The following is a 27,645-nucleotide window of genomic DNA, read 5'->3' on the forward strand; positions in this document are numbered from 1 at the left end:
CGTCCCCACTGTACGTGTTAATTTTGGTAGCATAATTATTAATGTGGAATGGATGTTTCTTGCTAAAGAACATTATTTTTATCAACTTGTTATGGGTAAAGTTCGGTTACTAGGGTCTGGATACTGTAACATAAACTGTAGTAACCCCTTAGAGTAGTAGTGTTATTATATAATACTTATCCTTTCAGATTGTGTTTAGCAATCCACAAGTATTGATTCTTTCTGCGTATTAGCCCTGTTGCGTGCACATACCTATTAGCATAAGGTAAGATACACTATATATTGTAGTTGGAATCACCCTGGAAACTCTACATTTGCTGATGATACCAGGGTCCATTTGCAGCAACTTTATTTTTCTCTAGGTAAGTTTAAAAAGGTATTTCTCCATTAATATCGCTGCTACATAGAGAAGAGAAGTCATTAGTTGCAGGGCCGACTGAGGTTGATTAGCCCACAGAAATATAAACCAGCCCTGCGATACAATACTTTTAGATTCAGTTCCTTTAGCAGACTGACAGGTTCTGTATGCATTTTGTGAATCTCCAGTTTGGAACAGGTTAATTTAAAAAGCAAAAACTCTTTTTAGGGGAACTATAAAAACATTGGGTTAATATTATTTAGTTGTTATTAATTCACAGAGCATTATGGCATTTTGAAAAAGAGCACATCAGAATCTGTTTGCCTTCAGACTCTCTTGGTTAAAACCTTATACAGCCCATATGAGCAAAGCAACCAGGGAGAGTGATCAGTTATATATGCTTTCATTACCTTTACAAGCACTGTGGTAAATGGTAAAGGAAAAAAATTAAAGCAGCAGTTAAATTTCAAAGCTTTAACATAATTTGTCATGTTAAATGATACATGCAAGAGACCTGCATATAACTTTTGTATGTAAAATTGGTGGGAATTAAAGAACAATGCCAACATAGATGTCCATTTACAAAGCAGTGGTATGGCCATACCACTATCTTAAACTTTTTTAACTACCGCACAATCGCACAATCATATAGCACAGCAGTGTGCTTTTCCAATTTATGGCCAGCTTAAATGTGCATTTTTGTATAAGTAATGGCACATGTATTATTTTGTTTGAAAAAGTGAATTTCCCTTATTAAGGAAAGCCTAAAACAGAGTGAGAATTACAACCAACATGACGATAAATAAAAGAGATGGCAGTGACAGTTTGCTCAGACTTATAATTGTACACAAACAGGACAGATGCCAGTGAGCATGTTGGATACAGGCTTTCTACAAGGCAAGAAAGACATCAGCAGTATGAAATGGGATTCTGTAAGTAATCAGATGTATTGTAAAATCTTATTTCTTTCTCCTGTTTATACACCAACACAATGCTTTACACAGTTCCAATTACACTGATGACCTTCCCGCCAAAAAAAAAAAAAAAAAGGCAAATCCTTCCTGGGTTAGCTGTATATACTGTAAGTATGTGTGTTTATTGCATACACCTCTCTGTGATCTCTGGGAACATTAAACAGCATCACCTCCCAAACATTTGTACATTTCCCCACTAGCATTCTATGGACCTGATATCTTATAAATAGGAAAGGGGGTACGGGCAAACAAGTGATCAACAAAATTATTGTCCTTTAATGCGGTGCATAAGAAATATTGATCTGATAACTTAATACATATGTTGGACATCATGCTCTATTAGTATTCATGTGCAAGTGTATGTTTTCCAGCTATGGTTTATCCAATATTAATAAACACATGTTTTCTAACCAGACCTTATTAAAAAACATATGTTATAACAGAAGCTACAGAAGTCCTGAGGGAAGCTTAGAGCCACCAATAAGACCTGGGGGCAGGATTTTGCAGCCTGATATTAATGTACATTTTGTTAAAGATGACCATATTTGTTAAATGTATTTGCAGACCTTTTACATACAACTGAAATCTTTACTGGCTACCATCCCCTTTGTCTACTGTAAACTGCTCTCATTTTGTTTTAGTACTAAGTGAAGTGAATGAAAAACTGTTAAAGTAAGTAAGAATCCAATCTAAACATGTTTTTAGGTTTTGAAGACAGCGCAGAAAGTTAAAGAGGAAGTAATCCCTGATGGCAAAGGTAAAGCGTAATGGGCTACTATGCATCGCATAGTAGCCCATTATGTGTCACTTAAATGAAACCAAAGCCTGCGATGTCACTGCTGTCCCCACTAGCAGAGAGCGTCCATCTTCACCCCTCTTCCTTCCAGGGACGTGAACTCCAGCTCTGTGACTAACTGGAGTCGCGTGACGTCACTCCCGCGCATGCGCTCGAAAGCCGACAGTCACAGCATGACCCCTTTAGAAGCGGCACGATCTGACTTTTCTAAAGTGCGTATGCGCCGTAGACATTGGCGCACGGCTTCATTGTAAATATCAAAAAAATTGTGAAAGAAACCGCGCTGTCTTAAACAAAAAATAGTAGCTGCCAGCACATCAGATAGTCTGTGAAAAAGTAAATCAAATAAGATAGTATAGTGCAGCGCTAATGCAATGAAAAAAACAGTGAAGTTATCCCAATGGGAAATTGGGGTATATATATAAGTGCAAATACAGTAAAATTATTATTGTCTGTAGATAATGCACAACCGTAAGGAAAGAGGCTTACCAGACAGGTTGAACCCAACAAGTCGTATGCCTGATGAGTCAACCAAGCTTTTGGTGTAACACACCCAAGGAGGTACAGCAACCACGACTTCCAATCTAGACCCAATCGGATGTGGTTCCGTGACGATTATGACATCAGTGAGTATCCACCATATGAATAGCAACCGGAATGACGATTATGACATCAGTGAGTATCCACCATATGAATAGCAACCGGAATTCATGAGCAGTTCCTCTCAGTGTGACATATAGCAAAAGGAGAAACAATTGGGTCACATAGTGTGATTCCGTTTAGATGTAAAACATTTATTAAAAATGCTAAAATGGTCACTCACATTTGAGAAGAAATTAAATGCATGGATAAAATCAAAGCAATGCAGTGGCATCAGCAGAGCCCGTCCCATCAGGCATACGCCTTGTTGGGTTCAACCTGTCTGGTAAGCCTCTTTCCTTATGGTGGTGGATTATCTACAGACAACCAGTTCACACTCATTTATAGTCACCATTTTGATGTCATACATGGACTATATGCCTTTTATATACACTATAATTGTTGATCTACACTTCAACAATATTGTGGTTTAATAATTTTACTGTATTTGCACTTATATATATACTCCATTTTCCCTTGTAAGTTCCTGACTGAGCTGCTGTACTCACACTGTCCTCTTTGCTCTCGTTGCTTCCTAGGCAAGATTCCTTCCAGACCGAGATGTTGCCAGAATCCTCCCAGGCCAGCCCGAGCCCCAACCTGAGGCAGAGCCCCCCCCACCCCCTCCGGCAGGGGTTCAAGAGCCACCGACAGTTTCCTTAGCACTCCATCATTACTCATCCATATTTAAGGGCTGGCTCAGCTGACAGGCCCACTGCCTGGGGATTGGCTGAGCTCCCCTAAGTATGTAGATCAATCCTCCTGGCCTCCGCCCTCCAGTTTCCAGAATTTTCTCCAACCTTTCAGAACTAGGGGGTGGCATCAGAGTCCTGTCTGTATGAGTCATTCAGCCCTTAACAGCTGTAAACTTTTGACCCAGATTCATACACTAATTTTTCCATGAGCAAAAAATACATAAACTTGCACTGTCATAATAGCACACTAGAGCATGCTACATACAAATTAAATATATGTAAGGGTTTTACCAGCCAAAGTATTTGTATTTCTACCCATCTAGGTCTGCAGTTTACACAAACCTATCTGACAGCACTGCCAGGGAGATGAAAATACTTTCTCTGTTACAGTTAAGAATAAAGTTGTCTTCTGTCCAATCTGTCTGCACACTGGACAGTGATAGAACAACAGGAGTCCAAAAACACTGAGCAAGTTCCAGGAAGTTAGGAAGCTCCGATAACCCCTGCAATTATAGTACTCAATGACCTATCCTGCATCCAGGTATTAGTGGATAATGAAGCCCATTTCTTTAATACCCCTGGCTTTGCTACTGAATGGCTGAACCAGCACTACTGAAAAAAGAAATGTACCTTTATCTTTTTTTTTCCTTTGGATCTATGTTTGGCTCTTTTGCTTCACTTGGCTTAATAGGCTGTTGTTGCCTCATTTGGCTCAAGCTATGTTATGTCCAATAGAGCCATACCTTCTGCTATTTTTTGTGGGACTGATTCCTCTGGGGCTTTGAAATGATAGTCTATCTGAAATGATAGTCTATCTAATTCCTGTATGCCACTTTTGTTGAACCTTGATTTTGTCTCACCTGCCCTATGCCCTAGGACACACAAATATTTGAAGTCTCAGGCACTCGCGGCTTTCCTAATGTGTTGCTCTGTTTTTTCTCTATTACGTTTTTCTCTTCACAGCTCATTAGTTGAACTCCTTTCTCCTTGAAAGCTTTCTAACTACACTGACCAGTGATCCTATATAGTTACTCTACCATCAGGGCCGGCCTTTCCATGCGTCCCACTGGGTCCATTGGACCCAAGCGGCACTTTAAGAAGGGCAGCAAACTGACACCCAAGAAGATTTTTTTTTTTCAGCAGTTTGGTGCACACCGCCGGCACCAGATGAAAAGTACAGCTTTTCTCCACCTGGCCCAGCAGGCACGGCAGGTCTGTCCCTTCTATAAGATCCCAGTACTCCCCTTTCCTTACCTTATTTACACAAGACGGGAAAAATGGCAGGTCCAGACAAAGGGCGGGACTTTTCAAGTTAAGGTGCTGGTGATTGGTTACTAGACAGAAGGGCAGTTTCAGCAATCAATCACCTGCCTTTCACATGAAAAGTCCTGCCCTCTGTCCGGATCTGCCTTGTTTCCCGTCTTGTGTAAATAAGGTATGGGAGGGGGAGTGCTGCAATCTTATGGAAGGGGCAGTCTTTAATATTGATGGAGGATGGGGGGTTTGTGATGAGGGGGGTCTGGGGTGAGGAGGATCTGTGATGGAGAGGGGTCTGTGATGGGGGAGTCTGTGATAGGGGGGCTCTGTGATGAGGGGAGTCTGTGATGAGGGGGGATGTGTGATGGGATGTTCTGTGATAAGGGTAGTCTGTGATGGAGGGATACTTGATGGAGAGGGGTCTGTGATGGGGGGGATCTGTGATGAGGGGAGTCTGCAATGGGGGGAATCTGTGATGGGGGGAGTCTGTGATGGGGGAGTCTGTGATAGAGGAGTCTGTGATGGGGGAGTGTGTGATGGAGAGGGGTTTGTAATGGGATGGTCTGTGATGAGGGGATCTGTGATGGGATGGTCTGTGATGAGGGGATCTGTGATGGGATGGTCTGTGATGGGGGGAGTCTGATGGGGGGTTTTGGGATGGGATGGTCTGTCATGAGGGGAGTCTGTGATGGGATGGTCTGTGATGAGGGGAGTCTGTAATAAGGGGAGTCTGTGATGGGATGGTTTGTGATGAGGGGAGTCTGTGATTGGATGGTTTGTGATGAGGGGAGTCTGTGATTGGATGGTCTGTGATGAGGGGAGTCTGTAATAAGGGGAGTCTGTGATGGGATGGTTTGTTATGAGGGGAGTCTGTGAAGGGATGGTCTGTGATGAGGGGAGTCTGTGAAGGGGGGAGTCTCTGATGGGATGGTCTGTGATGAGGGGAGTCTGTGATATGGAGTTTGTGGTATGGAATTGAACATAATGGTATGGCATATAATTTTGAATATAGACAATGTGCTGTTGCATGTGAAGCTGACTTCCTGATAAATTTAATTTTAGTTTTAATTATCATGATATAAATAATGGATGTGGGGGCCTTTTGTTGAGCATGATTTTTTTTCGGGGGCGGGGCAGCATTTCATTCTTGGATCCAGGCAGCACAATGTCTTAGGCCAGCGCTGTTTACCATCCTACCTACATGCCTTATATGCCCTTTTTCAAGATGTTACCAAAGTTCCCTGATGGCAGGTTGAACAGTTAGGATCATGTCATGGGATGTTAGGAGGTACGAATGACTCACTTAAGCATTATGCCTCGTACACACAAGCGGACTTTCCAGCAGACTTGGTCCGACGGTCTTTCCGCCGGACTTTCCGGCGGACTACCTGAACAGACGGACTTGCCTACACACGACCGGACTTTGCAGCAGGCTCTTACCGATGGACTTTCGCCGGAGTTACGGCGGACTTTCAGAATGAACGGACTTGCCCACACACGGACAAGTCCGTTCATTTCGAACGTAACTCGGGTACGACGGGACTAGGAAAGGTCAAAAGTCAATCTCGCTGCTTTTATCGGCGAGATTGACACCTTGCGAGCCCCGTCACAGGGCATACCAGGCCCTTAAGTCTGGTATGGATTATAAAGGGAACCCCCTACGCTGAAAAAACGGCGTGGGGTCCTCCCTAAAATCCATACCAGACCCCGATCCGAGCACGCAGCCAGGCCGGTCAGGAAAGGGGGTGGAGATGAGCGAGAGCCCCCCCTCCTGAACTGTACCAGGCCGCATGCCCTCAACATGGGGGGTGGGTGCTTTGGGGGAGGGGGGCGCCCTGCGGTTGGTTCTTCTCCGCTCTCTCTGGCCTCTTCTCCCGGTGTTCCAGTTCTTCTGCCGGCTCCTCCGCTGTCTTCATGCCGCTCTTTTGCCAGCGGAGGCCCGGACTTCTGGCTTCTTGTCTTCTTCCCTCTTCTCTTCTCCAGATGTTGACACAACGGTCTTTCCGGCTGGACTGCTCTCTGAGCGCTCCGCTGTGACTTATATAGGCGGAGACCCCGCCCCCTTATGCCGCCACAGTCCCTGGGCATGCTGGGACTGTGACGTTTTAGGGGGCGTGGTCGTGATGTTGAGAGAAGAGGCCAGAGAGAGCGGAGAAGAACCAACCGGACGCCGGGAGAAGAGGAACCGGAGGGACCCCCGAAGCCGGAAGAAGACCCCCAAAGGCCGGAGGAAGACCCCCCGGAGCTGTCTAATAAATTATTTTAAAAACCTGTGTAGTGTGTTTTATTATTGACATTTTTTCCCTAGGTAAATGGGTAGGGGTACCATGTACCCCATACTCATTCACATAAGGTGGGTGGGCCGGGATCTGGGGGCCCTCTTATTATAGGGGGCTCCCGGATTCCGATTAGCCCCCCGCCCGCAGACCCCGACAACCAACGGCCAGGGTTGTCGGGAAGAGGCCCTTGTCCTCATCAACACGGGGACAAGGTGCTTTGGGGTGGGGGGGGCCCGCAGGGTGCCCCCCTCCCCCAAAGCACCCACCTCCCGATGTTGAGGGCATGCGGCCTGGTACGGTTCAGGGGGGTAGGCGCTCGCTCGTCCCCACCCCCTTTCCTGACCGGCCGGGCTGCGTGCTCGGATCGGGGGCTGGTATGGATTTTAGGGGGGACCCCACGCCGTTTTTTCGGCGTAGGGGGTTCCCTTTAAAATCCATACCAGACCTAAGGGCCTGGTATTCCCCGTGCTCACCGCAATAGTAAAATTTGTTTTTCCTATTGCAGCAAGCGCAAGATGCAATACCCTGCCCTTGCGTCATATATGGTCCGTCGGACCAGCATACAGATGAGCGGGCTTTCCGTCCGACGGAAAGATTTAAAACATGTTTTAAATCTAGGTCCAGCGGACTTTTGGGGAAAAAAAGTCAGCCGAAGCCTACACACGATCGGATTGTCCGGCGGACTCTGGTCCGCCGGACCAAGTATGCCGGAAAGTCCGCTCGTGTGTACGCGGCATTAGACCTTTTTTTTTTAATATTCTGTTCTACTGTCCTTCTCTAATCTGTCTACAGGAGACACATGCCACTCCAGAAACAACCACCTTTTTAGAATGCAGATTTGTGCAGCATGCTTAGCATTTATGCTACTCCTCCTACTCTCATGGTGTGTCTATTTTGATCCAAAGAGGCAAAGTGATCTCCTGTCGGTGGGTTTTGATTGACAGAAAAGGGCGATATGTATTTCTACAGTGTAGTCTGCTGCACATTGCCTGTGTTATAGCCACCACCTACCTTCCTCTCCCATACTCTCCAGGGGCTCCCCGAGTGCTGTTTCCAGCTGACCTCCTACCTATCCCTGTCATACTTCTAGGGGATTTTAATAACTTTATTTATAGATCTCTGGATAAATTTCCCTCTCCTAGTGTGCTGCCAGCTCACTCTTTAACTCCTTATTTTACTCCCTATTTTACCCACCACACTCCATATTGAATAGCTTTCAGAGACCTTAAAAAAATTAATGGATATCTTTCTGGATCTGTTTTGCCAAAAGAAACTCACGTGTATTCGGTTTGAGGTATTGCAATATCCCAAAGATTCTGGACCAAATCCATGACTTTATTGTCTTGATGCACAGATACAACACCTAACCAGCTGAGAGCAACTGACTTTTCACACTACAATGTACAGAATACTTTCTGAAGTTGTTCCAAGGATGGAATTCCTTACACACTTTAGAAAAAATTATCTATGTGAAGGAATATGTCCTTATGTCTACCCTGAATTTCATAGGAGGGGTCTGGAGAGCCACTAAAGACTTGTTGAAAATCTCTGTTCATACCCCCATCTGGCCTAAAAGGAATTGTCCTAAACTTAACAAACTAAAGGGTTTTTATACCTGGAGTCTGACTGGTATACTTTTGGCCATCATGCCAACTGATTTTATCAATCTTTGCAATTGCGGCATGTGGTTTTAGTGCCGCATGGTACACATTCCCTACCTATAGCGACCACACTTTTGTTCAATATCCTTACTAAAGTGGAAGAGACCATTTGAGAGTCCTACATGCATTTACTGGCCTCACACCTGCATAAATTACCTCCGTTGCAAACAAAACTGGGAAAAGGATGCGGAACCCATTTCTTTTTTTTTTTTTTTTACAATTGACGTGGTGTTTTTATTGAAAATATTAAAGTACATACAGAGTATAGACGTTCGTGTTACAATAATAATGAAATTGGGATACAACAGAAAATGAGGTCAATAGGGTACATGGTAACGATACAAGGCCATCCCGTAGCGAGAACACTTTACCCACTCTCAGTACACCCAGAGTATCCCGTCGCTCCCTCCCTCACCCTCCTGCAGGAGATCAGCCTATAGTCAATGGTACATTATATGGGACTACATCCATCTGGTTTTTATGTTGCAATGGGACTTCCAATCTTATGCATGGATTATTCTACGGGTGTGTTACAAGTAGAGGCATTTTCCAGCCAGATATCCCACACTTTGCCATATTTGTTCGGGCATCCCCTGTGAGTATAGATTTCTTTTTTGTATGGAAGTACACCATTAATATTAGCTATCCACTCGCCCAGTGTTGGGGGAACGGTTTGCATCCATCTTCTAGCTATTAGCAATCTGGCTATAAACAACGTTTCTTGAAGAAATATCTTATGGTATTTGTCTGGGTTTGGAAACACCCCCAATAAACATTGTTTAGGGCATAATGTTAGTGGAGATCCCATTTCGTCATGGATAAATTTGACTATTTGGGACCAAAAATCTTGTACAGCTGGACATAGCCAGAGGAGATGAAAGAAAGTACTGGAGGGATTATTACATCGGGGGCAATTTGGGTTTTGATTGGGCTTGTATTTGGTTATACGGTGAGGTGTCAAATAGGATCTGTGTAGAATGTACAAGTGTGTGAGACGTTCTGACAATTTGGTGGAAACTTTTTTACAGGTCTCTAGGGCATCCCCCCATTCATCATCCTCCAGCTCCCCCACGTCCCTCGACCATCTGTCTTTCAGTTTATATGCTATTGCCACTGCCATGGGTCTAAGCAGTGAATTGTAGAGTTCAGAAATAAGTTTGCGGTGGTCAGACCCCAACATAATATACAGAACATCCGTTTGTTCTAAATTGGGGGGAGTCTCTCTAAATTGAGTATTAAGGGCGTGGCGGAGCTGGAAATATCGAAAGAGCATATTATTAGGTAGGTCAAAATCTGTTTTGAGTTGTTGAAATGATTTTAGGACATTATCATGGTAAGCATCCGAAAGGACTCCTACCCCATAATGGAGCCATAGTTCGGGATTTGGCACTTTTAGGAGTTCTCCCAAGTCTGGATTATCCCATAGGGGTGCATGGGAATGCGTGGGTGGTATTTTAAGTTTGTGCTTTGCTATTTCCCAGACTCTACAGTAGTGGTACAGTAGTCCTTTTCTATTATCCAGTTTATATGTGCCATTAAAAAGGGCCTGGAAGGGGTGTGAAACTCTGCGTCCCTGTGGGGCACATAGCAGGGATATACAACGGATTTTGTCATGTTTATCTAAGTGAAAAAAATGGGACAGTTGTGCCGCTAAATAGTACAAGTTGAAATCGGGTAGGGCCGCACCTCCCAAGTCTGTGGGATTCTTCAACGTTTGCCAGGATAGTTTATGACGATTAGATCCCCAGACAAATGAGTTAAGGATGGCCTCGATAGATTTAAAGATCCTTAATGGTAGTTAAATCGGGGAGTGCCACAGCACATATAAAAATTTAGGGAGAAGAACCATTTTAATTAAATTGATCCGTCCTAGCACTCCAAGGGGTAGCTTAGCCCAGGTCTGTGTTTTGTGTTTCAGGATTGCTATCAAGGGTTCTAAATTGAGGCGGACGTAGTCTTTCGGTGATCGAGTTATCACAATCCCTAAGTATGTCATGGCACTGACCCTGAGGAGTGGGGACGCGGATTGTTCCTTGGTTGGAGCGCCAATGGATTTGGGATTTATCCCAATTGATCTTCAGTCCCGAGTGTCTACCAAAATTTTGAATTACCTCTAGGGCCAACTGTAAGGACGAGCCTGCGTCTGCTAGGTAAAGGAGCATATCATCAGCATATAGGCTTATCTTTTCTGATAGATTCTCGTGGGATAGTCCTATAATGCCTGAGTGCACTCTGAGGGACGCAGCGAGGGGCTCCACCGCAAGTGCATACAACAGGGGGGAAAGTGGGCACCCCTGCCAGGTACCCCTGGAAAGAGGAAACGGGTCAGAAACCCTCCCATTGACCAAGATCCTGGCGCATGGACTCTGATATAACAATTGGATCCATTTAATAAATTGGGGCCTGAATCCAAATTTTGCGAGGCACTCCCACAGGTATGTCCACTCTACAGAATCTAACGCCTTGGCGGCGTCCAAGGACACCACCACTCTAAAGCCCATGGTGTTGTGTTCTGCCTGGACATTCATATGGAGCCTGCGCAAGTTATATGCCGTGTTTTTTGCCGGCATGAATCCGGTTTGATCCGGGTGGATCAATGAGAGGATCACCGCATTTAGACGGAGCGCCAGGACCTTGGCCAATATCTTAATATCCAGTTGAAGGAGGGATATCGGGCGGTAGGACTCCGGAAGTTCGAGATTTTTCCGGGGTTTAGGTATCAGGACTATGTTTGCTTCGCACATGGATGAGGGTAGGGACTCGGATTTAAAAATGTGGGTAAATAAATCACACAGCTTGGGAATCAATGTCTCACTATATGTTTTATAAAATTCTAGGGGCAGTCCGTCGGACCCCGGCGCCTTTGATGGTTTAAGCAGGGATATGGCTTTTGTTATCTCGCTCTCGGTGATGGGGGCTTCTAACTGGTCTATCTGGGTTTGCGTGAGGCAGGGCAGTTCTATGTTGGATAGCAGTGTTTTTGTCTCTTCTACAGAAGCGTTAGCATTAGAGGAGTATATGGATGCGAAGAAGGAGCGGAACTCCCCTGCCACTGCATCAGGCTCAGTCAGCAGCTTACCGTCTGCATCCCGAAGTGCGACCACTGTAGGAGGTCTATGATCTAGGTGTGCTAGATAGGCCAGAAGTCGGCCCGCCCGTTCTCCGCATTCGTAGTGCCTCTGCTTATTATAATAAATTTTCCTATCCGCTTTTTCAAAATATAGATTGTTTACTATTCTGGTTTGCAATTTTAATTGGTCTGCCGTTGCCGCAGATGGGTCAGCTGTGAACTTCTGCTCTGCCTCCATGAGGGATTGTTCAGCTTGTCTAAGAACCTGGGAGGAAGTCTTTCGATAGCGGGAGATGCGTTGTGACAAGAACATGCGTGCATGAGATTTGAAAGTGTCCCAAATGACCTCTGGAGGTGCCATGCCCTTGTTTGTCTGAAAAAAGAATTTCCATTCGCCGGCTGCTTCCTCCAGGCCTGGGACAGCCGTCAGCCAAAATGGGTTAAGCTTCCAACTGTATGACCCAGAGGGAGAGCCAACCCTGAGTGTAATCCAGTACGGGGCATGGTCAGATAGTATGCGCGGGTTGAATCCTACCTGTCGGAGTAGAGGGGTAATGGTGCTGGAGATGAGGATGAGGTCGATGCGGGACATGGCATTGTGAGAGGTGGAAAAACAGGAGTATGCCTTCTCTAATGGATGACGGTGTCTCCATGTGTCTATTAAGGCCAAATCGGTTATTATCCTGCCAAATCTTGTGATGGGTTGGATGGGTACATCTTGGGGTGTCAATGATAGACGGTCTAATTCCCTATTTAGTATATTGTTAAAATCACCTAGCCACATCGCAGGGACAGTGGGGAATTGAGACATGTACGCTATCCCCTCGTGTATAACATTAAGTTGAAAGGGAGGTGGGATGTAAAAAGCCAAAATTAACAATTCTAGCCCATTCACTTTAGCGTGTAGGAATATAAATCTACCCTGTGGGTCAGATTTAAGCGTTAGTAACACAAACTGTACTGTCTTCGCCACAAGTATAGCCACTCCCCTAGAGTTAGCAGAGTAGGGGGCTTGATAGAGCCAACCCACCCATGGTTTCTTAAGCGCCATTTGTAGTTGGCCCGTGAGATGGGTCTCGACCAAAACCATAATGTCCGCATGTAATGTTTTAAGATATGCTAATGCTGCATTACGTTTGGGTTTAGCCCTGAGACCTCTCACGTTCCAAGTCAAGCATTTGACATCCTGCATAGGAGCTTCTTTACGTCTGTGTATATCGCATATTCAGTATCCATTACAATTTTGACCTCGCCATATGTGAGGGATTGCACGTCTCCCCTTCCTAGCCCTATACCCAGATATGTAAAGCCAAGCAGACGGGGACCCCCAGTATCATTTGCGTGTAAAAACCCCCCAATATATTGATTATTAGAAAAGAACATCATAGCAATGAGTAAACACCATATTTTATCATTTTTCAGCATGTAGCATGTAAACCAAATGCAGAACCACTCAAAACATTCTAAACTTGATTGCTTCAACACGCTGGCATACCTGGGTAGGCAATGCATCCATTTATGCATCCATGCAGTTTGCTGTTGCCAGGCATGCCAGGGAAACCTCTCTTGTGCCCTAGAGCAACTGTTACCGAGACAACAAAAAATAAGAAAAAAGCAGACGGGGTCCGAGGGGACACCCGTGACTAGGGGAGCGAAAATTCGCTGTAAAACAGGCATGAACAGCAGGAGCGATTGTACCAAACTCGGGGATATACCCATTCTCCCCAGAATTTGAATGTCCCTATACTGAGCAGCTTGCCTTTAGCATTAAGAACCGTGAGTCATAATTTGTATGTTTCAGGTGGGCTCTCGTCCGTACCCAGCTCCCGGGGAACGCACAGCAAGCCTACAGGCAGGCGTATTGGCATAAACTTATGCATCTTGTAGATAGTATGTCCATCTTGGGTAGCTAGATCCGAATGTTCCGCCAATCACTCCATCCCCCCGTTCGAAAAATGTATGTGCAAGCAGTGTAGGTAAGGGGGATATGCGATTCGCAACAGATTTTAATTACAGTACCTGCAGGGTAACAGGACAGCGGGACATGTAGATCCGTATCACCCATAGTCCATCTTTGAAGACAGTCGAGCGGTGATTTTAGGCCGGGTCACGACGTGGAGATGCCCTCCGTTCCAGCCATTGAAGAACAGCTTCAGGTGTGTCGAAAAAATGTGTTCTGTCGTCACCAACTCGCAGCCGTGCCGGAAAGAGCATCGCATAGGAGTAATGGCGGGTCCGCAGCTGGCGCTTTGCTTCTGTAAATGTGGCCCTCTTCTTCTGGACTTCCGCTGAGAAATCTGGGAATACCTTGATTTCTGTGTTCTGGAAGGGTATATTGCCCTTCAACCTGGTGAGCCGGAGTACTGTATCCCGGTCTCGGAAATTGAGTAGTTTGGCAATAAATGTTCTCGGAGGAGCCCCTTGAGGGGGGGTTTAGCCGCCAGCCTGTGTGCCCGTTCGATCACAAACGTAGTGGAAAACTCAGCTCTCCCAAATGTGTTTACTAGTAAGTTCTCCAGAAACGAGGGGGGGTCAGAGCCCTCTGAGCCCTCTGGCAGGCCGACAAACCGCAAGTTGCACCTCCTTAAGCGGTTTTCCATGTCGTCTTGTTTAGCTAACATCACGTTAAGTTGGTGCTGCAGTTGTTCGGCGTGGACTTGTAATGGCGGGACCTCATCTTCCACTCGGCTTAGGCGGGTTTCAGTCTCCGTGACACGCTCTCTTAGCTTTTGTAGGTCTTGGCGTATTAATGATACGTCCACTTTGACTTCCTCGATCTTGCTGGTCAAGGTGCTCTTGCAATCCGAGATCGCTTCGAGCACCCGCGCCGTGTCTTCTGCCGCTGAGTCAGCATGGGGAGAGGCGCTGGCGCCATTTTCCCCTACAGCGTCCCTTTCAGTGTTCCTGTACTTTGCCAGTTTTGCCGCTGGATCCGTCTTTTGTTTCGGCGGCGACATGCTCCACAGGGGTCAGGCAGGACAGCGAGCCCAAACGTGGTCGTATAATAAGCAGGATTACCTCCAGGATTTGATATTACGGATAGTAGGCAAGCGGAGCTCTCGTTCTTTGCTTCCTACGCCATGCCGGTCCACGCCACGCCCCCCAGCGGAACCCATTTCTGATCATATCTGGGAAACCTATTCTACAATCTGTTCAGTTGACCTAGCTCCCCCTTAGCCTGACTTTTACATAGCGTCTACCATATTCTTATGTTTTTGTACAGGAGTTTTGGCCTACATAGCGATTCCTGCTGCAACAGATAGAATTAACCACATGGTACTCTAATTCATCTCCTGCAGCATAGCCCCAAGCTTCAAAGATATTGGGAGGTGGTGATTTTGACTCTTAATAAAGACTTTGCTACAAACCTGCTGGCTGATCTTCTAATATTTCGATTTTTTTCCCCCTGGTGATTGCACATCACTTGCCATACTTAGATCCCTATTTGTGGCACGCAAAATGATAGCCTTACAATAGGTCACCTCAACACTTCCCTCAGTGGATGAGTGGATACCTGACCTGAACAGATGCATTGCTTTTGAGAGGCACACTTATTATCCTCCCAATGCCATGCACAAATTTGACAGTATATGGCCTTGTTGGTCTTTTAGCGCAATAAACTGCCCTGTTTAAAATTATCTATCTTAATCTATTAAGTTTTTAATATTTGTGAGAACCTGCTGTCATATCTCTTATATCTCTTCCAGTTATGGAACTGTACCTTTATTTTCTTGTTAACATTATGCCAACTGTACTTCTCTCCAGGCATGCCCTGGAGAATTGTTTCTATGTTTTCTTGCAGCTTCAACATACTTTGATAACAAAATAAAAAATGATCTAATTGAAAAAAAAGCATTAGGAGACTGTTGAGGCCCCCCATCTGCTTACTCTTCTCTCTCCTCCTATCTGCATGTAACTTTTTCAGGCCATTTGCCCACCTGTATGACTCTTATGGGGCGTACACACGGTTGGACTTTTCGACCGGACTTGTCCGACAGACTTTCCAGCGGACTTTCAACAGACTTTTGACGGACTTCCGATGGACTTTTTAACGAACAGACTTGCCTACACACGACCACACCAAAGTCCGACGGATTCATACGTGATGACGTACACCGGACTAAAATAAGGAAGTTGATAGCCAGTAGCCAATAGCTGCCCTAGCGTCGGTTTTTGTGCGTCAGACTAGCATACAGACGAGCGGATTTCTGGGTCCGGCAGAGTTAGGACGTAAAGATTTGAAGCCTGTTCCAAATCTAAAGAACGTCAAATTTGCGACTGGAAAAGTCCGCTGAAGGTCCGGTGAAGCCCACACACGATCGGATTATCTGCTGGATTTGGTCCGTCGGCGTCCGTCATACCAGTCCAGTCGAAAAGTCCGACCGTGTGTACGACCCATAAGTCAAGCCCCTCCCTCACCAAATCATATTGCCGCTACTGTATATGAGAGAACACAATATCCTGTTAACCTGATACTAAGTCAAATTCAGGTACTTGTACTAGCTGCATTTAAGATATACTCTTAAGGAATTATGTTGAAGCTTGAAGTGTGGTAGATTTATGAACTAAGAGACATCATCCCAAAAAAGCACTGGATGTGCCTCTGATGAAGACAAATATAATAACTTACTGATGCCTCATGTCTTTGCGATTTTTAGGTGATGAGGCCACGGCCTTTACTTGTACAAGGCTAGGTAACCCTTGGGGGTCATGTCTTGGCATAGCTGGTAAATTGTTCATTTCTTTCTGAAACAAAAACACAAACCTTTGTTAATAATAATAAAGCACAATGCAATCTATAATTCAACCTGGATGCAATCCAAATCAATGACAGGCTGGTTAAAGTAAACACAGCTGTATCATATGTACCAAGCTCAGTGAGCATTCACTTTTCTAAATGAACAGTGTATTCCTTTAATAAATCAACTCCATTTTGTCTACTAGTGACAATGTATCTGTCAAGGGGCGCCCTTCACTTGCTGATTAATTGACCTGTCAGGATTGATAAAACAATCCTTTCCATCCTTTGTACCAGTTCACTTCTATATCCCACACTCTTGATGAGTCCTCCACCCATTCTTGGTGACCAGGTTATTGAATGACTAAGCCAGCAGGCCAGTGTGGATTTATAGATTATGGATTATGTGCTACACTGCCTTGTGTGTGTGTCAGGGTGGATAAAAATTGATGATCTTTTTAATTTGTTTTTATTTATATCAGATTTTTTTTTATTTTTATAACATTTATTTTAATAAAATGCTTTTGGAGCAAAAATCTATCTAAAGATAGTTTTCTATTTAAAATACATTAATCATTTAGTTTATTCAGCATGAAATGGAGCTTAGTTATGTAGCTTGAGGCTGTATATTCTGCAATCTTTACATTTTTAGTAAACTCATTCAATGAATCCAAGCTCTGCAAGCTGAGATAACATGCACTGCATTGATGCATTCACACAATTTCATAGTAACCATGAGATAAAACAGAGTTCAGAAATATTCCTTTATCCCATTGTTTTGAAAATCTATGCACACTACAAACTGTATGATTGTTTGAAGAGAAATGCATCTGTACCAGGCTCTACATTTGAGGAGGAAGGGCAAGCAGTAAAAATTAAAGTGAAACCTTGTAAGCAGCTTATAAACCTTGTGATCTTTCTGCACATAGCTTGTAGTGCTTTATTCCTCCTTTGAGGAGCATAATGGCAGCAGGCCGTAAAAGAGATTTTAATGAAGTTCCTTTACCTATGGGTAAAGCAGGTATGCATGCAAAATGCAAGCAATGCAACAAAGAGATGCAAGACCTGGTGGCCCAAATGAGAAGAAAGGACTGTGTTTGAAGTTTTTTTTTATGTGGATCCAGCTGATATATTCAGTTTGAGCTCTATTGTTTGTTTTTTTCAAAGATATTTTGTTTATGCACTTCAGTTATTAACCCCCTTGCCGACCAGCCGCCGTCGTTATACGGCGGCAGGTTGGCTTCCCTGTGCAAATCGGCGTAGGTGTACGGCGGGGATATAGGGGATGCATGACATAGGAGCTGATGCACGTGCCCGGTGGCCGCGATGTCCGCTGGGCTCCCTGCGATCGCTCCTGAGAGAGACAGAACGGAGATCTGTCAATGTAAACAGACAGATCTCCGTTCTGTCAGGGGAGTAGAGAGTGATCCTCTATTCCTAGTAATTAGGAACAGCGATCGGTCTCTTCTTCTAGTCAGTCTCATCTTCCCACAGTTAGAAACACACATTCCTCAACAATGCTGCTGCCTGCCGTGGGTGACCTACCATTTGCTGCCAAGCCTGCCACCCAGCTGGACTATGTGGATTCCTGGGCTGCCGCCCAGCTGAACTGTGCCAATACCTGTGCCACTGCCCGGCCTGATGTGCCTCTGCCAGCTGATCCGGTGCCTGCTTCCCAGCCTGCCTCTGAGGGTCTGCTGTCCGATGACAAGTCTACCATTGATGATCTTAGATATCTTCTCCCTCCCACCCCGCCGGGTTCTATTGACTCTATGCCAGCTGCTCAGTTGGATTGTTATGCAAAGTCTGAGTGTCCACTTGCTAATGGGTCGGAAAGCTCCGAGTCCTCATGTGCCTTATATGGGTCACCTGCTTGGCCTGAGATTCATTTGCCAGTTGCCTCGCTTGAGTCCCTCTGGCAGTGTGTTGCTCCTATGGTGCCAAAGCCTGGTGGTCCGGACATAACCTTGGTAACTGGTAGCTGCATCTGCCTTCATGGCCCCGGTCGTGGTAATCTCCCAGGCAATGGCAGCGTGCGATCTGTGCCTTGCCATGATCCAGATGCGATTGCCACAGCTCCGGGTGTACTAGGGGACCCGGGTCGTGTAACCAGTGCCTCAGAGAGACCTAGGTGGCTTTTGATGTGCAGAGCAAGTCCTGGAAACCAAGCAAGCTACAAGGTTATGATGAGACACTTCGATGTTTGGGTTCCGGTACTGTCACATGACCCCAGGGCTAGGTCTGCAGATAACCTCTGGAACCCCAGCATTGGGGTACCTGCTGTCTTGAGGGACGCAAAGTACTAAATACTGTACATCTCAGAGGATCTGACCAGCAGAAAACCCAGCCAGTTTTGGGACCCCGGCGGCGGGGTTCTCCCCAAGCCTTCAGACATTGACAGTGGGGTACTCAGGCAGCTTGCAGACCCCAGTGGTAGGGCCCATTAGGACGACCAGAGGCCACTCCTTAAGCGGGGGAATCTGTCAGGATTGAGTTCACCTGCTGGTGGCACTGTGGTGCTCTGGGCCGATGGCTGCAGTTTCAGTGTCCACCAGCAGGTGTCTCCCAGAAGCCAGCAGGTTCTGATCAGCCACACGTGGCTCTAGCTGCCAGGTGGATATTTAAGAGCCCTTTCACACTATAGCATGGGCCACTTTAGCGGTAAAGCGCCACTAGTTTTAGTGGGGCTTTATCGTTGTTTTAGCGTCGCTTTTTGGCCATTAGCAGAGAGCTTTTAACGCTCGCTAGAAGCCAAGGAAAGGCTTGAAAGGATTTCAATGGGCAGGGGTGGTGGAGGAGCGGTGTATATACTGCAAATAAAAGTTTTAAAAACGGACGTTTTTTCGGGAGCAGTGATTTTAATAACGCTTAAAGTAGAACAATAAAAGTGTAATATTCCTTTAAATTTCGTACCTGGGGGGTGTCTATAGTATGCCTTTGAAGGGGCGCATGTTTCCCGTGTTTAGAACAGACTGACAGCAAAATGACATTTCAAAGGAAAAAAAGTCATTTAAAACTACTCGCGGCTATTAATGAATTGCCGGTCCGACAATACACATAAAAGTTCATTGATAAAAACGGCATGGGAATTCCCCACAGGGGAACCCCGAACCAAAATAAAAAAAAAAATGGCATGGGGGGGTCCCCCTAAATTCCATACCAGGCCCTTCAGGTCAAAATTTTTTTAAAAATGGCGCGGGGTCCCCCCAAAAATCCATACCAGACCCTTATCCGAGCACGCAACCTGGCAGGCCACAGGAAAAGAGGGGGGGACGAGAGAGCGCCCCCCCTGAACCATAACAGGCCACATGCCCTCAACATTGGGAGGGTGCTTTGGGGTAGCCCCCCAAAGCACCTTGTCCCCATGTTGATGGGGACAAGGGCCTCATCCCCACAACCCTTGCCTGGCGGTTGTGGGGGTCTGCAGGCGGGGGGCTTATCGGAATCTGGAAGCCCCCTTTAACAAGGGGACCCCCAGATCCTGGCCCTCCCCCCTGTGTGAAATGGTAAGGGGGTACCTACCATTTCACAAAAAAAGTGTCAAAAAATGTTAAAATTGACAAGAGACAGTTTTTGACAATTCCTTTATTTAAATGCTTCTTCTTTCTTCTATCTTCTTTCTTCTATCTTCTATCTTCCTTCAGTTTCTTCCTCCATCTTCTTCTTCTTCTGGTTCTTCCTCCGGTGTTCTCGTCCGGCATCTTCCTCCGCGGCGTCTTCTTCCCTTCTTCTTCTCGGGCTGCTCTGCATCCACCATCCCGCTGTGTGACGCTTCTCCTCTTCTGACGGTTCTTAAATAACGGAGGGCGGGGCCACCTGGTGACCCCGCCCCCTCTGACGCAAAGGGACTTGACGGGGACTTCTCTGTGGCATTCCCTGTGACGTCAGAGTGGGGGCGGGGTCACCCGTTACGTAGCGGGTGACCCCGCCCCCTCTGATGTCACGCGGAATGCCACAGGGAAGTCCTCGTCAAGTCCCTGTGCATCAGAGGGGGCGGGGTCACCGGGTGGCCCCGCCCTCCGTTATTTAAGAACCGTCAGAAGAGGAGAAGCGTCACACAGCGGGAGCCTCCCATCATGGTGGATGCGGAGCGGCCCGAGAAGAAGAAGGGAAGAAGACGCCGCGGAGGAAGATGCCAGACGAGAACACTGGAGGAAGAACCAGAAGAAGAAGAAGATGGAGGAAGAAACCGAAGGAAGATAGCGGATAGAAGATGGAAGAAGTATTTAAATAAAGGCATTGTCAAAAACTGTCTCTTGTCATTTTTAACATTTTTGACACTTTTTTGTGAAATGGTAGGGGTACTTTTGTACCCCCTTACCATTTCACACAGGGGGGAGGGCCGGGATCTGGGGTCCCCTTGTTAAAGGGGGCTTCCAGATTCCGATAAGCCCCCCTGCCCGCAGACCCCCACAACCACTGGGCAAGGGTTGTGAGGATGAGGCCCTTGTCCCCATCAACATGGGGACAAGGTGCTTTGGGGGGCTTTGGGGGACGCTCTCTCGTCCAGGTTGCGTGCTCGGATAAGGGTCTGGTATGGATTTTTGGGGGGACCCCACACCATTTTTTTTTTATTTTGGCGCGGGGTTCCCCTTAAAATCCATACCAGACCTGAAGGGTTCCCTAATGAACTGTAGCTCTTCAATGCCAGCAGCACTCATGCAGCCCCAGACCATTACACTCCCACCACCATGCTTGAATGTAGGCAAGACACACTTGTCTTTGTACTCCTCACCTGGTTGCCGCCACACACGCTTCACACCATCTGAACCAAATAAATTTATCTTGGTCTCATAAGCCCACAGGACATGGTTCCAGTAATCCATGTCCTTAGTCTGCTTGTCTTCAGCAAACTATTTGCGGGCTTTCTTGTGCATCATCTTTAGAAGAGGCTTCCTTCTGGGACAACAACCATGCAGACCAATTTGATGCAGTGTGCGGTGTAAGGTCTGAGCACTGACAGGCTGACCCCCCACCCCTTCAACCTCTGCAGCAATGCTGGCAGCACTCATACGTCTATTTCCCAAAGACAACCTCTGGATATGACGCTGAGCACTCAACTTCTTTGGTCGACCATGGCGAGGCCTGTTCTGAGTGGAACCTGTCCTGTTAAACTGCTGTATGGTCTTGTCCACCGTGCTGCAGCTCAGCTTCAGGGTCTTGGCCATCTTCTTATAGCCTAGGCCATCTTTATGTAGAGCAACAATACTTTTTTTCAGATCCTCAGAGAATTCTTTGCCATGAGGTGCCATGTTGAACTTCCAGTGACTGGTATGAGAGAATGAGAGCGATAACACCAAATTTAACACACCTGCTCCCCATTCACACCTGAGACCTTGTAACACTAACGAGTCACATGACACCAGGGAGGGAAAATGGCGAATTGGGCCTAATTTGGACATTTTCTCTTAAGGGTGTACTCACTTTTGTTGCCAGTGGTTTAGACCTTAATGGCTGTGTTGAGTTATTTTGAGGGGACAGCAAATTTACACTGTTATACAAGCTGTACACTCCATACTTTACATTGTAGCAAAGTGTCATTTCTTCAGTGATGTCACATGAAAATATATAATAAAATATTTACAAAAATGTGAGGGGTGTACTCACTTTTGTGAGATAATGTATAACTGAAAATCGATCAATCCTGATGTACTGACAGCCTATTTCTTAAGGCCTGAGAACACTAGGATAGTATAAATATCCCCCCAAATGACTCATTGTTGAAAAGTAGAAAGTCCAAGGTATTTAGTAAGAGACATGGCAAATTTTTTGAAGTTGAAATTTTTGGTCATAATTTGGTCAAAAAGTAAGAAATTAAAAATGTATATAAGTTTTACATTTTTTAAAAATTTTTTACTATTTTTCCTATATTTTTTTCCTTACACACTGTGACCAGAGCAATACAATGTAACCATAGTAACACTGTACTACTCTGGGGAAGTGATTTTTTTTTTTTAACACATTACGATTGTTTATTCCAGTGAATTTCATTTTTACAGAATGAAACAGATTCATTCAGTGTGTTTTGTTGTGATTAGCTGTGATTGGTTACAGCTAATCACATGGCACAGATGAGCTGCGATTGGCCCTGTCTGTACCATGGGATCACTGTGACCAATCACAGCCAGCAACATAATTGTACACAATGGATGGCAGGAAAGGAAGCTATCTATTGTTTACCATTGTCATGTGATCTGCTGTGATTAGTCACAGAAATCACATGGTATCGGCAGCAACCCAGTACACTTATCAGTCAGTCGGTGACGGATCACGTAATAGCATGGCCCCACGGCCGTGAGCTAGGCGCGATTCGGGAGAACATCATATATCGTCCACCCAGATCAACAAAAGTCATGTTGCTATAGGCCGGCCAGGAAATTAGAATCTCCAAAAAAATCAACCAACAGATATTTTAAGCTGACTTGTGCACTCAAGCCATCAGCTGTGCAATGAAAGTGTTATATATCTCAGAACAAGCTGAAATCCTATACAGTAAAACCTTGGTTTGAGAGTAACTTGTCTTGATATACAAGTAGCGTCATGTCACAACCGAGTATAAAAGAGAAGAGACGGGGGACGTGGCTTGGCAAGCGACCGAGATGGACACGTTCTAGAGGAGCTCCCGGACCGACACAGCCTAAAGCAGGATAATCCGAGAAGCATTGACCCGGAGATGGGTAAACAGACCCCGCAGACACCCCACTCTAGATCACGCCGCAATTCCGCTGCATCCTCCGCTGCCAGAAGCATCGCAGATCTCCTCAAAGCACAGACAGCTCCACGAGGTAGCGGTGCAGGCACCAAGATGGCGCGGGCCCCACAAGAAGAGGAAGATTTCAGTGAGGATTCACAATCAGCGCTGGAGGAATCAGGTAGGGGACGCAACCGCTCTAACAAACCCCTCACATATGCAGACATGTCCGGATTCGCTGCTAATATAAAATCTACATTTTCGGCCGCCATCACAGACCTAAAATCTAATCTACTTTCACTGACTGACAACTGACAAAATGGAGACTGACAAAACAGAGCCCTGAATAGGCTTGAGAAGGTCACTGACTCACATGCCGCACAGTTCATAGAAATGAACAGGCATTTAGAGGATCTTGATAACCGCGGGAGGAGGAACAATATCAGGGTGAGGGGGATCCCTGAGACGGTGGACTCTGACCAGATTATACCGGCATTACAACGTGTCTTTAATTCCCTGCTGGAAAGATAGGAAGATATGGACATAGAGTTTGTGAGAGCTCACAGAGCCCTTAGAGCCAGAGGCCCGGACACGGCCCCCCCAGGGATATTATCTGTTGTCTTCAAAGTTATCCACTCAAGGAAGACATTATGAGAAAGGAACGCAGAAATGACCATATTGTCTATAATGGAGAACATATTATGCTCTTCCAAGACCTCTCCCAAATTACTCTGAAAAACCATAGAGCACTGCGTCCCCTCCTGGACAAACTCAGGGAACATGACATGCGCTATACATGGCGCTTCCCTTTTGCTCTGGTGGTAACGCTGGCTGGGAAACAACACGTATTACGCTCGCCATCTGATTTACCAGATTTCTGTTCAGGACTTGGTTTAGATCAGGTGGAAATACCTGAATGGTATCAGGAATTTGCCCTACCACCACTCACAAGAAGCCCACACACTTCGCCATCCTCCACGCCAGAGAAGCAGTTCCCCAAACGGATGAAACATGGCCGCGGCGGAGGTCAACACTCAGGGACAACGAATAGGCGACAAAACCCCCACGGGTCTCAAGCAGCGGAGTAAAACATTTTGACTACAATTCTAGGACCTGGTACTTTAACCCCTGTCAGCTCTCATTGAAGGCCAGGGTCCCTATCAACCTATCAACCACAATTTTTCACCTTCCCAAGGATTCTTCAAACAACCAAGTGACAATGGAGGTCTTTCACTTTACCGCCACAAACTAAATGGACCTAGCTTATGTAAACCTCTCTTCCAGACAACAGAGTCTTGCAATACCATGATAAATGAGGTCTACTTCTCTTAAGTACCAAGTTACTTGTTGATAGACAACACTCCTAGGCATTGTATCTATTCTAAACGCAGGATAACAGCCTGGCTCTCTCTGAGCTAAACTTTGGGAAATCACAATGCTCTTAGGATGAGGTAATGCAGGCGGTAACACACAGTTAGAGCAAGAAGTACTTTGCACAGAATCCAGTGAAGATTTTCAGGATTTCCTAGAGGCATTTTATAATTTGCAGACAAATTCTTCCACAGGGTCGATCCTTAAAGACGCTAGTTTTATTTTGTTCTCTTTTTGGCCTAGATTTTCAGGCTGTGTCGTTCTTTTTAGTTCCTTACTGTTTGATTTCCATTACCTATATCACATTTTTGATATTTTTCTGAATTCAGTTTATGTAATGACCTCGTGATTGGGACTTGATCTTCATCACGAGACCATTGGATGTGACTAACCCACCTCGGTGGTAAACCACCCACAAACCCACAAAGTGCACTTGAGCCGGAGGCTTCGCGACCCAAGTGCACTAACCAATCGCCTTGGATAAGATAGTTTATTATTTAAGGTCTATTTACTGGAAAAATTTCTCCGATAATTTAGGATTCGCTCTCTATTCTTGAATCCGACTCATCTTGTTCCTACTGCCACTTCCTTCTCCTCTTTTTTCTATATCTTTCTTACGCTCTCTCTCCTTGGTCTGATAGCAACTACTTTTAACACTGAGTAACATAGATTTGTCTTTACAGAGCTAAATTGAAATACCCCATCCCTGGTCTGAACTTCAGGGATGGCCTTTGCGTCACTTGGGAGGAGGCCCATGGTGATCTCTCACAATATTAGGGGGCTGAACATTCCTGAAAAACGTGTTTCACTCCTCAGGGAACTGAAGAAAGGTAGGCCCCAATTTGTTTTCCTACAGGAAACACACTTCAGAACCAACCAAGTCCCTAAACTTACTAATAAGTACTTTACTACAGCATACCACGCAACCAATGACATAGCAAAAACTAAAGGGGTAACAATTCTAATCAGTAAAGACAATCCCTTTACCCTTACTGACAGACTGACAGACTCAGAGGGTCGCTACATTTTTATCAAAGGAACCTACGGACACAGAACAGTGACATTGGCAAATGTGTACTTCCCCAATTCATCTCAAGTTGCCTTCTGTCAGAAGGTGGCTCGAGAGCTTGAGGGCTTTGTTTCGGGACTATTGATCATGGGAGGAGACTTTAATATCCCACTAAACCCCATTGCAGACTCCTCCACTGGAAAGTCTTGCATCACGTACAGAGCCCTTAAATAAATCAAACAGTGCTTAAACTCATTACAGTTGGTAGATACATGGAGATTCCTCCATCCAGACACCCGAGACTTCACGTTTCACTCCATCCCTCACAACCGATACTCACGCATCGACCATATATACATCTCCCAAAGAGACCTTCAGACAGTAACAGGGGCCCATATCGGCTTTCAGTTGATATCAGATCATGCGCCGTCTCCTTGAAGATAGATCTGCAAGCTACACCACCCAAGTCTAACACTTGGAGACTGAACTCCTCGTTGTTAACAGACCCTGACTTACTCCCCCACATACGGGAAGCAATATCTGACTTTTTTGTACATAACAACACACAGGATATGGACCCTCTGATGATATGGGAGGCACACAAATGCACAATTAGGGGGGTATTCATTAAGATGGGCGCCCAATGCAAAAAAAGACAAGAAAAAGAAATCCGAGACTTGACTGATAAAATACGCAAGCTAGAAGCCTCACACAAACGTTCCCTGGCGGCTCAGACTGCCAGAGAATTGCTGGACACTAGGAAAACATTTCAACACATTTTCCAAACTAAAGCGAAGAGATCACTATTCTTTAAAAAAAAATCTATTATGAATCAGGTGACAAGACCGGGCGGTATTTAGCAAGGGCCTTAAGAGAAACATGTACAAATAATACCATATTGGGTATCAGATCGCCAGGTGGGTCATTAGAAGTAACTTCAGAAGCCATTGCGACACAGTTCCACAGTTATTACTCCAAACTCTACAATTTAGCACAACAACACAGACCTCCTTCGATACCGACAGATAGACTGCAGGCCATACAAGACTATTTGATGGACAGTGGTTTACCACGGCTAGAGGCAGATGAGATAACCCCTCTTGAGGACCTGATAACAATTGCTGAAATTCAGGGGGCAATCAAGGGACTTAAGCCGGGGAAGAGCCCAGGACCGGATGGCTACACATCCATCTACTACAAAACATTCAGCGACATTTTGTCAGCACCCCTGGCCAGGGCCCTGAACTCACTTTCTTCACCCAGGCAGATACCCCGGGACTTTCTCTCAGCCCACATAACAGTGATACACAAAACAGGAAAAGATCCCACGGAGTGCCCAAGCTACAGACCCATTTCGCTATTGAATCTAGACCTCAAACTACTGTCCAAAATACTAGCTAACAGGTTAAAGCCATTCCTCGCATCCTTAATTGGCCCGGACCAAGTTGGTTTCATGCCGGGTAGAGAGGCAAGAGACAACATCATTAAGGCCTTGCTTCTGACGCATGCAGCACATACACGGGGCCTCGAGGGCCTTCTCCTGTCTACGGATGCGGAGAAGGCCTTCGATCGGATTTCTTGGGACTACATGCTGGTGGTTTGCCGTCATGTGGGTCTGGGAACACATATGATGACCTGGATCACAGCCCTATACCAAAATCCTTCCACCAAGATAAAAGTGAATGGAATGCTGTCGGACAAGGTCCAGATCTCAAATGGAACCAGGCAGGGATGTCCCCTATCACCGCTACTGTTTATACTATCACTAGAGCCATTTATCAGAAAGGTCACCAAAAAACAATCTATCTCAGGCTTCGAAGTAGCTAACAGAATATACAAGACTGCAGCTTATGCGGACGATCTCCTGTTTTTCCTGACCAAACCGCATACCACAATTCCAAACTTACTGAAAGAGTTCGCACATTACGGCTACATATCTAACCTCAAAATCCATTACTCTAAGTCTGAGGCAATGAATGTTACATTGACAGAAGACGTACTTACCAGAACTCAAGGGAATTGCTCATTCCGCTGGGTAACGGGTGCACTTAAATATTTGGGGGTCTCACTGCCCTCGAGACTGGCAACAACCTATGAAAAGAATTTC

The 27,645-nt window shown here is 45.7% G+C and overlaps 1 protein-coding gene across 4 annotated transcripts in view; it reads right to left on the bottom strand.

Annotated features, from left to right (window-relative positions):
• Positions 1–27,645, bottom strand: part of TTC29 (tetratricopeptide repeat domain 29) — a 416,217-nt gene that overhangs the window by 376,439 nt on the left and 12,133 nt on the right. For 3 of the 4 annotated variants that reach the window (XM_073604698.1, XM_073604674.1, XM_073604689.1), the window contains exon 2: positions 16,360–16,475. In XM_073604698.1, coding sequence (XP_073460799.1) covers positions 16,360–16,469 — 110 coding nt within the window. In that variant the 5' untranslated portion in view covers positions 16,470–16,475. The remainder of the gene's footprint in view (positions 1–16,359; positions 16,476–27,645) is intronic. The other variant, XM_073604681.1, reaches the window with a different exon arrangement.

Source organism: Aquarana catesbeiana, linkage group LG01 (genome assembly GCF_042186555.1).
Source record: "Aquarana catesbeiana isolate 2022-GZ linkage group LG01, ASM4218655v1, whole genome shotgun sequence".
NCBI lineage: Eukaryota > Metazoa > Chordata > Amphibia > Anura > Ranidae > Aquarana > Aquarana catesbeiana.